The 12,659-nt window shown below is 36.3% G+C and overlaps 1 protein-coding gene across 1 annotated transcript in view; it reads left to right on the top strand.

The window, feature by feature from the left end:
• SLMAP (sarcolemma associated protein) overlaps window positions 1-12,659 on the top strand; it is a gene marked incomplete in the record, with an annotated part of 86,034 nt that overhangs the window by 46,071 nt on the left and 27,304 nt on the right. Inside the window, 8 exon segments of the mRNA XM_072420890.1 lie at window positions 712-748; window positions 2,427-2,489; window positions 3,113-3,208; window positions 5,611-5,682; window positions 6,324-6,464; window positions 8,742-8,879; window positions 9,387-9,555; window positions 9,639-9,689. Coding sequence (XP_072276991.1) covers window positions 712-748; window positions 2,427-2,489; window positions 3,113-3,208; window positions 5,611-5,682; window positions 6,324-6,464; window positions 8,742-8,879; window positions 9,387-9,555; window positions 9,639-9,689 — 767 coding nt within the window.

Below are 12,659 nucleotides of genomic sequence, written 5' to 3'. Positions count from 1 at the left end.
GCTTTGGGGGGACCCAGCAGTTTCACACTGAATTGTTGGCCTTTATGCAAACTTGGGGGGACTATTTCTATCGACAAGACCAAACGGACACAAATAAGAGAACCTTCAAATTTTTTTTTTTGGTTGGACATGATAAAAAGATTTTCCTCCAGTGGAAAGGACTTTTTTTTTTTTTCCTGACACAAATCAGTTTGTTGTTTTGGCTCCAATTATTCTGTTTAGCAAGGAAAATGGAAACTTTAATTTAAACCTTTTATCTATTTAAAATGTCCTAAAAATACTTTTACATAACAGAGAACTTTGGAGTCCAGCATGAAAAAACTTGTTGAAAGGTTGAGCTTTGGAAAAGATCTACGCCTTTAACCCTTTTAATTCATGCCAGGATTGCTGACCTGGAGTGATCACCGATATGGCTCGGAGGAGTTGAAGCAGTTAAATGGTGCCGTGTATAGACATTGGGTATAAATTAGAGCTCCAGGCAGGCAGCGCTTTATGAGCAGCACGCTAGAATAAAGTAAGGGGTGGAAAAAAGTCCAAGGCAGAGTTAATTTCTTTCCCATGCTGCCGCTCCCTTTCAGAATCAACGTGAATCTCCACCAAATCCAGTTAAATATTTACAGAGCTTGCACCCAGGATTTTTGAACTCTTGCTCCTTGGCGTTCTATGTTTACATTCTGACTGTAAGCTTGTTCCTTCCTTTTTTTTTTCTAGTGTCATCCAAGCTCCACTTCCCTGTCCTGTCGACAAGGTAAGACGCTCTTCTTTTTTTTTTCTTCTTTTTTTTGGGTGAAAGGATCAGATGGAAAAATGTTTGTTTATCCCTGGAGGACTCTCTGCTCCCTCAGTTTCCATGAATCATGTCACTTGACATCAGCTGCTTCCTCTGTTTTCTGTTAAAACCTAGGCTTGTGTTATAGATGGGGTTGTTTCAAGAGAAAACACAGGGAAAAAATGAAAATGGCTGAATTGGGATTTATAGTAAGCTGACATTTTCTGCAATGTACCGAATAGATGGAGATGAATGATTGCCCTATGCGGGGATTTTACAAGATACATCAGGGAAAAAGAACCTACGGCAACCAGTGACGGCTGTCATTTTTACCATGTGGTTTAGAGGAGATCTAGTTGCAATAAGCAACAGCCCTTTCAGTTTGCCTTTTTTTTTGGTTTGCTTTTAGGCAAAATTATTTTCTCCTATAAATGTTTTATCTGTTGGGTAAACTCCTGAACATGTTCTGTGCTGCAATGTTCGCCCATGCTGCCGGCAACTCTAGTAAACAGTGGTCATGGCTCCTCCCACTGGTGACTTTGCATCGGCATTACATGGAAAGAGTTGACTTTTCCTGGCAACAGATGGATCCTATAGATGCCTCAGGTTGGCTCCAGGAAATCTACTGTTGAAATGCTGTATATAGGCACGTGTGATAAGTTTGTATTTGTTAGCTTGTATTTATATAGGGTTGGCATATTACAGCATATATTTGTTGCAAAATGCTTGTGTGTGTATATATGTATGTGTATGTGTTCATTTCTGCTTTCTCTATGTCCTTTGTTTTCTTTCTGTTGCTTCACATCTGCTTTTTTGTTTTTTTTTTTGTTTTTTCTCTCCCACTGAATGACCTTAGTCTACCTTTATGTAGGCCTGAGAATGAGGGGAAGACATAGCAGTCCTCCTCACATGCGTTTGGGTCCTTTGCAGTATCTTGTCAATTAGCCATTAATGCATACAATGCAGTACTGGAGCTCTTGGGTCTTGGTTGACATTAGTAGCATTTGCTTGGTTTGTTGACCTGACTTCTGACTTGTTGCACTGTTTTGTAGTTTAAGTAAAGCTAAATAAGGGCAAATGTGTTGTAAATAAGATGCTACAGGTATAAATTTTGATACTTTTTAAAAAAAATTTTTGCATAATCATATGTATGACAGGTTCTTTTAAGGCAGTGATAGTGGTCACTCTGCTCCCCCCCCCCCCCATTACTCCAAGTCCTCTGCATATTGGCCCCTCATTGTACCAAAAGTTTTGAAGAATTCTTTATATACTTTTTAAATTTTTTCTTTAAATTGCTAGTCGTTGTTTTGCTCTTTTTTTGTCTGGGCACAGAGACCAGGATTATATAGTTCAAGTTTACATCTTTCATAATTAGGGAGACCCTGTCAGTTTGCTTATTTAGGACATGGGAACAAAGTGAAAAACCTTGTGCTTGGTATAAGAAGGATATAATAATCTTCAAACTTCAAAGATAAAGTGCTTGGAACTAAGGGCTCAGTTGCTTGGCCCTAACACGGTCTTGTGGGTATGCTAAACACTTGGCATATATGCTGAGCTTTCCACACTTTTTAGGTGAGGTTTTAGCCAGGGTTCCACTTTTTAATGTCTTAAATTTAGAGATAATGTTTTACAATTGTTTTTTTGCCTTTCTTTGCAGGTTGCTGCTCACACTCCCAGTATGTACTCTCAGGAACTGTTTCAACTTTCTCAGTATCTACAGGTAGTTATCAGCTTTGCATTGTCCTCTATTTTCCATACTTAATTACTACAGGGAAGAAGATGGAAAATAAAAATGGTTAGTTGGGGAATCAAAATAAAAAACATTTTTTAGACCTTTTTTTTTATTTCTTGAACCATTGATTTTTTAATTAATAAGTTTAATATTTCTTTATTAAAGAAAATTCAAATTACAAAATACATGCAATTTTGCAAAATGTATTCACATATCTAGTTTCATAACAACAGATATATAAAGTCCTTAATGGGACAGGAAAACATGGGTTAAGTGAAAGGGGGAAAAAGGGGTTGGGGAAGAAAAAAACAGGATGGAAATAGAAGATCATTGAGTACATAACAAAAAATAATAATTTGTGGAACCTTTGTTTTTGGTTTTTTTTAATAGTGAATTGCAAAAATGTAGCTTTTGTGTAAAGGATGGTTACCAAGTGTTGGCAAAAAAACAAAAAAAAAACCAAACAAGCTCCTCCTCCCTTGCCTCCATAATGGTCTTATATATGTTACACATTCATATTCTCATATACGTTTATTAGAGTCCATTTCCCTTACCCTTAAAAAACACATTCAAACAGCAAATTATAGATAACTTGTTGTACTTTTATATAGGAGGCCTTACATCGGGAACAGATGTTGGAACAGAAGTTGGCCACTCTTCAGAGGCTACTAGCCAATACACAGGAAGCTTCCGATACTAGTTGGCAGGTATCAGAAAGGGAAGACAATCAATTTTCCACATGTTGTTGTAATTTCTTCTCCTTTGTCTTAGTGAAAAGAGCTGTCGGCAGCTCGCACTGCTCCAAATTTAATGTTTTCTACATGTATTGACAGAAAAAATTCTGTTTCGCTTCTCTGTGGACATAAATCTTCCTGTTCTCTTTTGATTATAGTCCAAAATTTAGGATACATTCAGAGACAAGTTTCTAAAAAATTGTCTCTTGAATTAATCATGTGAAAAAGTAATTATGAATTATGACAATTGTTGATGTTTAACTCCCCCTAGCGATATTCCCGAGTGTGACTAGTGGATTTTCCAGGCAAAAAGTGGTATTCCCAAATCACACTCGGGGTAGCTTTTAACTAAAAAAAAAAAAAAACCTACTTACTTTGTTCTGTTGTTGTCTCCCGCCATCCTGCTGGTCCCCGCAGGTCCTGGGGACGCGTCCTTCCTCCTGGATCTCCAGCTGGCGAATGCAGTCACAATCTTCGGGGTTTCTCGATGACGTTGGTGCATGCGTCAGTGCAGGTGGAACGGCGAGAAGTTCAAACAATTTTGTATTGCATACAAAGAAATATTCATATAATATAAAGTTTTATATATATATATATATATATATATATATATATATATATATATATATATATATATATTGTGCTACTGTACAGTTATATTACATGTTTACATTTTTTTTTACAATTTTTTTAACAGATTTTTGTATTTTGTTTTTTAAAGTTTATTATTAAATTTGTTAAATTTAATAAATATCGGTGAGTTATGCCTATGAATTATAGCCTACAATGAAAAATATATTTCCATGCAAAAAATTGTACCGCTTTTTGCATGGAAATTTGGACGGAATTAGAACGCTAGGGAAGTTAAACAAGAAAACATTAAATCTTCGTTCAAACAGTGCCTATGAGTGAAAGTGAAATATGTGAAAACATAAAACACATGAGGAACACCCCCATATTCATCAGCACTCCAAATCCATCAAAGAATCATGTGATCCAAGTTATGTGCCAATAGCAAGAACCTCTTTAGGGATTATGTTTATGGAACATGTCATTATGATTATTATTAATAATAATATTAATAATAATAAACTGTATTTATATAGTGCCAACATATTATGCAGCGCTGAACATTTATTTAAACTAATATTGAGCTTCTAAAAACTTCTATTTATTGATGTGTGTAGGGCCATCATTCTTAGCTCAAAAAAAAAAAAAATCTCTAGGGGCTTCAGAGAGAAGGTTGTGGAAGCCTATGAATCCAAACAGGGATTTAAAATGGTCACCAGATTATTTAACCCAAACCTTATCATTACCCTAATTGTTTCACTGTAAAGTCCAGCAAACGCAGCCCCATAGATAAATGTTTTGAGGCTGTAAGAAGTCTCAAAGAACTAAAATGATATTTTGAGATACAGATACAGGTACCTCTTGCCACAGTTGGAGTCAAAGTGCATGCATCTACAGTGAGGAAGATTGCACTAATTAAAACTGCATGGGAGGTGTGCCAGGAAAAAGTATTTGCTATCCAAAAACAACATTACAGTATGGAACATATTGGCAAAGACCACACCATTCTGGAACAATCTGCTACTGGTGGCAAGTTATGCAAATGCCAGTGTAAAGCATTTTTTGTTAAAGGGGACAATAGAACAAATTCCAGCTGGGGGGGGGGCTTTTTTTTTTACCCAAACCGCCCCCCGCACAATAATGTATGCAGTTTCTGCACAGTGCACAGGAGTGGACAGGAATGAATGTAACTGTGCTTTAAAGAAATGCTTCAGTGCATTCATTCGGGATGTCACACATTATTAGGCAAATATTTGTGTTTTTATTCAAGTTTATCACCTTTATCTGAAGGCAGTGTTTAAATGAAGATCTATTCAGTCATTTTTTTCAGGTGATTTATTTGCCAGAATAATACACATATTATTGTTTATTATTAATAATAATAATAATGTGTGGTATTCTGGCAACTACCTGTTTTTTTCCCCCGGGGGGGGGGATGTATATTGTTGTTTGTTTTATAAACAAAAGGCATTGATACATGGTTGCCCATATTGAGTTTAGCTGTAAGGCAAGCCGCAAAATATTAGAGATTCTTCTTGGTTCAGAAAAATTAGTTGAGTGTTGGCTATTGGTTCATTCTAAAAGTATAAAAGATGTTGTATGTTTTTTCTTTTTTTCTTTTTTTTCGGCTAATAAATTATACAACATCAATATACAGGATGCAAGCTTTTATAATGACTTTGTTGGACATAAAACATGGGCTTAAAAGAGTTTAAAATCCCACATAACTTTTTGCATTGTATTTAATTGTTTTATATTAACCTCATACATATGGTTTGTTCCCCTTCTCCCCCGCCCATATTAAGGCTTTAATAGATGAGGACCGGCTTCTTTCACGATTGGAGGTAATGGGTAACCAGCTCCAGGCCTATTCTAAGGTGAGTGATGTTTAGGGCAGCGGACCTAAATTGATGGTATCCATCCCCTTGGCGATGTGGCATTGAATCTTTGAATAATAAAACAAATTTTATACTAATAAAAAAAAAAAAGTGAAATTAGTTTGACGTGCCTGTTGATATGTAAAGTAAAACCGACCAGTGGATAATTTTTTGTAATCATTTTGGTACCCATTTGCAGGGTAATGATTTTTATAGTGCTGTTGGAGACATTGAGCACCCTAATGGGGATCTGTCAGAAACGCCTGTTTAAGTATATGCTGTATTTACAGTTGTTTGCTCATGTACATACAGGTTATGACAATATATAAAATGAGCTCATGAAAGAGTCATTTAGGCCATGTTGGTCACTGCTAAATATACACCCGCTGACGATTCAACAGATCAGAGCTCCATATTTTACTGTTCCATGGTTTTTGGCTTCTCTGTGGCCCCATTGAAAACTATGTGGGTTCTAACATGTTTCTCTTATGACCAGTTATTTCGCCCTTTTCTGTGGCATCAGATCACCTGAGCTACCTGAGAGGAAATCTCTCCAGTGGAAACAGACATTGTCATTCAAAACATCTTGTCATTTTTTTTCTATTTTGTCCAAAGCTAAAATTTTTGGCTTTATTTTGCAGAATCAGACAGATGATGGCATTCGAAAAGAGTTGATAGCATTACAAGAAGACAAACACAACTATGAGACGACAGCCAAAGAGTCTTTGAGGCGAGTGCTACAAGAAAAAATTGAGGTGGTGCGGAAGCTTTCTGAAGTCGAGGTATTCACCTGTTTTATTTAAGAACTCTGTCAACATGCTGCAGTGTACCAGCAGTTTACATTTATAGAAATGGCAGTGAGTGCACTGAACCCTAGTCAATGATGTCAGATCTTAATCCACCTTCCAACCAATGTGTACTAAGCAAACAGTCAGATAAAACAATGATGCCTGTGTTAAAAGCTATCTTGTCAAATTGTAGTAGAAATGAGGATAAGGAAATGTCGATATAATATCTTTTGCTATACACAGAACACTTTGTAAACAGCAATTCCAGATGGTAAAATAATGATGACCATACTCTTTAAGACATTTTTTTTAAAAACTAGACATCAAACAAAACATCCAAAAGTAAGTTGGGCCTTAGTAATTGTTTTTCATCATATCTGACTTATGAGTATTTCTATTATTATAGAAGTGCTCCCTATCAACTTCCAGTGAAATGCTCACCTTCAGTCACATGAACAACCCAGCTCCCCTATTTGTTAGTGTAATTGTTGAGGCATAATGTTTGTTTAATGTTCCTGTTCATTGGTTGTTTGATATCTCCTTGATACCTAGTTACTGCCAATCATTTACACCAGGGGTGTCAAACTCTGGCCCACAACGTCCTTCTTTTGGCCCCCAAAGGAACCCTAAATATGAATTGTAGGTGGCCCACTGCTGCATTAAAGTAGCCCTGCTACTACAATTCCCAGCATCACTCACGTCTCTAGACCAACGGCCTCTCTGCCTATGCGTGGCCCCGCATTGAACTGTTTTATTGACGCAGGGAATTGTAGTGGCGGTGCTATTTCAGTTTCAATTTCAGTTTTCATTTTCGCCCACATTGTATTTGAGTTTGGCACCCCTTATTCAAACTGATTATGTACCCATCCACTTGGGTATGATCACCTTAATTCTGTAAAATGCACCCTAGGAGATGGTGCTGTAGATCAGTAGATATATATGAGAGTTGTGATCAGCCAGAAGTAGCTACATACAGCAGCCATATCACAGTTCTTTTGGCCCATACGACTCTTTTAATATGACATGCTGGATAGCCTCCCTTAATACTATGAAAGATAAAGTTCGCATCTAGGGAATCCTTGTCTGTGTATTTCTATAGTTTTAGGTTTAACCCCCCTGGCGGTCTAATTAAGTCGATATTTTTATGTCAAAAGCAGTACATTGTTTTGTGTGGAAATTTGTTGTTTAATATTTAGGTATAATTATTAGGAATAACTCCTGGGTATGATAAGGTTTGAAACACAAATCATAAATTATATTATAATAAATAATTATAAATAATTTTATAAATAAAATAAACTTTATTAAAAATTTTAAAAAATGGTAAATTTGTCCAAAGGTACAATAATAGAATAAACTTTTGGATTTATTTTTTGAATTTATTTTTTATAACTTTTATTACTCTGATAAATGTTTAAAAGCAGATTCCCTGCTCCTCTCTATCCCCACTGGATAGAGGGGAGCAGGTAGATTTTTTTTCCCTATCCTGAGGTTGGCTTTTGGGGTTGCCACTTTTGGTATGTAAAAATCACCCCAAACCACACTCAGGAATAGTGCCAAGGCGGTTAAGGCTTTTTAGGAAATCATACTGTATGTTTAGTGAGCAGCCAACTGTAAAAAAGAAATTGCAAGAAAACTTTAAACGTTCTGGAAATATTTTTCGTTCTCTGATACAGCTCAAGTGCAATATGTTTGACTTAAGAAAAGTCTGAATGCCTCACCGATGGTGAAGGTAAAAAGATAGGTTTAGGCACAGATTTGTGGAACTGGTGTCTGGTAAGGGCCTAATGGGGGAAAAAAAATAGGAAGCTACAAATAAAGAAAGGAGGAGCAAAGCGGTCATCATGATCTTAAAATGTCCTCGTTTGCAGCTTATATTTTCTTTATGTTGGATTTCTTGTTTTTTGTACCCTTTAACACCTAGCTACCTTTTTTTCCCCTGTGTTAAGGTAATTCATATGAGGTTGGGGGTTTAAACTGTAGTATTATAGTTTATGAAGCTTTTAGTGAAAAATGGACCTATAGCCAAAATAAAATTGATTCCTTCTGTAGGGAAACTAATATAGGTAAAAGTTACATTTCTCATTTCAAAATTAGACTATGCATTATTGCAAAATTAGATTGTGTCTGAATCCCAGAAGCTTTTAGTTAGGGGCCTCTCGTACATGTAATGTTATGTAATCCACCGTATTAAAGTTCCTGTGTAAAATGATGAGTTGGAAGTAGAATGTCATTACTTGAGGAACATAATGTTTTATCTGACATTTGCAGAGAAGTTTAAGCAACACAGAAGATGAATGTACCCATCTGAAGGAGATGAACGAACGCACACAAGAAGAATTACGAGAACTGGCCAACAAATACAATGGAGCAGTAAATGAAATTAAAGATCTTGCTGACAAACTAAAGGTATTTACCATCAGTCTTAAATGACTGAGACTTGGAAAACTAATAAATGACCAGACATTACACTGGTCCAGCTTGAACCTGACATGTGTTTGAAACTCTATATGGCCATAGGTTGTTTGAGTTTGGGTGTTTAAAATGAACGGTTCTATACATTTTACAGCATATTTCTCTTTATTCCCTTCATCGTCCCCAATTGGTCACAGGGACTGCTGTACACATTCTAGATTTATTCTGGAGACTAACGCATCCAATCATCTCATCTACGTTTATATAGCTGGACAGTCCTAGAAAGCAGTGCCTTAGATGATATCACACTGCAGATACAAAAACTTGTAGAATAGTTCACATGGCCCTCTACTTTAGGTCTCAGTTGTGTTTGTAAAATGTGGATCTGTAGCTTAACATTTTAAATGGCTAGTGCAAGTTTAATAGTGAGATTGCCAGTTTATCCTGTAATAATATCTAATGTAGTTCTAGTCACTTGCTTATAAGACTCTCTCCTCACAGGCAGCTGAAGGACGGCAAGAAGAAATACAGCAGAAGGGGATGGCAGAAAAGAAAGAGTTACAACAAAAGATTGAAGAGATGGAGGAGAAGGAGCAGGAACTCCAAGCTAAGATTGAGGCCTTACAGGCAGACAATGACTTTACCAATGAGCGTCTTTCTGCATTACAAGGTGAGTTCCCAGACTCCTCCTGCTGCTTTTTCTTTTCTTTTTTTGGTTTGGCCTTTTCTTTATTTTTGGAATTCTGCTTGCAGTACGTTTAGAACAGCTTCAGGAGAAAACACTTAAGGATCACAGCAGCCTGGGTAAGTGCTACTTGTAGATAGGAACTAAACTGTTGGTGCTACATTTGGAAATTCTTTGGTACCTCCGGTTTATAATGAGCATATTTACTGTTTTAGGTTGTTGTTGGGTTTGTATTTTAAAAGCAATTTAAGAGACTAAATGCTCTTTTATGCAACATTTTATTTCCAAAATCAATTTTTTTTTACCATACTCGCCAACTACCTATAGCATTTTTCCCTGCAAACTCATTGTTGTCTGCTCCAGGGGTCAGCATCATTTAGCACACTTCATGTGAACCTAGGCTGTCATAGACTCACCCACTAGGCAATACATCTCTTTAGCCTGGGCTCACACTAACTGCACAGAATGGAATTTACACGTAATTGCATTAGCTTCACTCCATTGAGGAGTAAGAACCAGTTACTGGTGGAAGAGAAATCCTGTGACATTTTTTTTTTTTTTTTTTTTTTTTTTTTTTTTTTTTTTTAAGGGGCTGGTGAACACCAACTGGGGCTTTAAAATGATTTTCTTTTGATCAAGTTGGGAAAGAGGGGCATTACGGTTGAAATATTTTTTTTTACTATGATAACTTCTAAATCTGTCTTCACATTATTCAACCTAACATTTCGCTCCTGTGTGATAAATCTTACTAAATTTAAAAGCTAGTAAAATAAACTTTTACTGATCGAATATGAAGGATTCACTGTGTTTGGTAACTTACTTCCTTATGAAAATGTTTGTTGCCTGTCTCTGTCTTTAGCAATTTAAAAGGAAACACAAAACATGGTAATGTAAAATCAAAACAACTGATTTACCTATTTGTTTCAGGTTGGTGGCTCAACATACAACTCAAGCATTGGTGCTATCCCTTGTATAAATGTAGGCCTTTAGGTTTTTTTTTTTTTAACACAGGTTTCCTTTGAAGCGGAACTAAACCCTGCCGCACTTGCCTATCATCAGTGATTGCTGCCATTTTCTTCCTTTCCAGCAACGATCTTTGTCCGTCTTGATTGCCTGTACCGAGTGCTATAATTCCCACACAGGCGCAAGCATAGCCTTTTCCTTTTTTTTTTTTACATAATTCTGTTGCGAACAGGCAGGTAAGATGTGTTATTGCAGAAGGGACATCGCCTGTCCCTTTCTGCAATAACCACCTGCTTGAATTGGTCAAGTTCAAAGTGGGACTATATTCATTGCTACAAAAAAAAAATGTAAGCATCTCAATTTGACTTATCACCATTTTGCAGTCTGTGTACCGAAAAGCAGCCTACTAGTTGTGCTAATATGGTATGCTTATCTAAGTAGATTATTACGTAGATTAATTTATCAGTCTACTCCGAATTGATTTTTAGGTTGTAGCAGAGAAAAATATTTTTTTCTGAAATTCCAAACAAGGCTCTGCTGCGTAAATCTAGGGACTGGATCGAAACACACATTTTTGTCAGATAAAACTACTCTTTTGTGTAATCATTGATTTGCCTTGGGTTCAGCTTTACAAATAGTTTCTAGAGCAAATAAATCATTTTGATTTGTAGCTGCCTGTTGGGTTATATTCATGTGGTGAAAATTTAATATTGGTGATAATCAACACTTTCAAGAGTGGCATTTTGTTTTGGGGAGGTTATCACCAATTATGAATCAAGAAAGCCTTCTTATTTCCTGATTACTTCAGTGACAATGGGCCTAACATAATAAAGCTAACCAAGACTGGGGAAGGTAGACTTTCATGGGAGAATCTGGATTATCCAGCAAAACTAAAATGATTTTTGGTCCACGATTGAAAACATTTGGTAAATAATAGTAAATGATTTTAAGCAATGCATTCTTAGGTTTGCTGGATCAACCAGGTTCTCCCATGATAGTTTATCATTTCCAGTCTTGGAGCGCTTTAATAAGGCCCAAGCCTTAATCAGTGAAAATATAAATGCTAGCTGTAATTATGGAGGATCAGAGTACCAGCCGCAAAGATAGGACTAGGGCAGGTCACATCCTTGTTTCTGTGAACAGCTGTTGATTTTATTGCCTATTTATATCCTATAACCTCTGAAATGTGTATTATTTTCTTACTGAGGACTTGGCTTCCCAGACACAGAACTCCTTACATTCCCTGTCAATTGAGACTACCCTTGCTGGCCATTAAACCTCTTGGATTGGATAGTAGCACAGTACATGGACTGTGCCTATCTCTAAATTCAGTGAAGTTATTCTGTAATTATAAGTGAAGCTGTTTCTGCATTAAGGGCAGAGGAAGGCTTTGCAGCTCATTACTATAACAATATATTGTGGTGGCTCATTATAATTACCTGATCATTTGAAAGCTTTTAAAGTATCGCACAGCTTCACCTTACTGTGTTCAAATTTAAAGTATCCACAGCACTTCACTCAGATCCTGACTTTAATTTTCTCAGCAGTGAGTACAGCAGTGTGGTTAGTTGGGGGTACAGGAATACACTATTAACCACATTTTTCTTTCTAGCATCAAAAGATGTGTTCATTTCGTTTACTTGAATGAATATACCGGGTTAAGTAGGGACAAGTTTCCAGAAAACATCTGGAAAATTGAAACTATCGCTTTTTTTCCATGTTTACACGTTAATGTGGAGAATGATGAGTATGTGATGTCATGTTGCTGCTTTATATTTTGCAGCTGCCATGTATCAGAAGGTGATAAGCTGTGTACAAAGTATAGGTATAGACACTTTTAGTTTAAAGGATCTATTAAACAAAGTTGGAATTATTCTTTTGCTTTTAATATATGTTCTGGTAAATTTTTTACCCTTATTTCCTTTTTTGCCAAATACATAGTACCACTTAATTAGTTTATTACTTTATTCTTAACTATAACGTTGTTTCTGTATCCTCCAAACAATTGTCAATATAATGCTTCAGTTTCCTAAACTTTTTGGACATCGCGCCTAAAGTGTTTTATTGATGGAGTTCAGGTGTTTCCAGAGATAGGTTAAGTTAATTTTCTGCAGCATGCAAAAGCA

The sequence above is a fragment of the Pyxicephalus adspersus genome, chromosome 8 (assembly GCF_032062135.1).
Source record: "Pyxicephalus adspersus chromosome 8, UCB_Pads_2.0, whole genome shotgun sequence".
Taxonomy (NCBI): Eukaryota; Metazoa; Chordata; class Amphibia; order Anura; family Pyxicephalidae; genus Pyxicephalus; species Pyxicephalus adspersus.
Note: the sequence above shows the minus strand (reverse complement) of the source record. Positions and strands in the feature narration are given on the sequence as shown.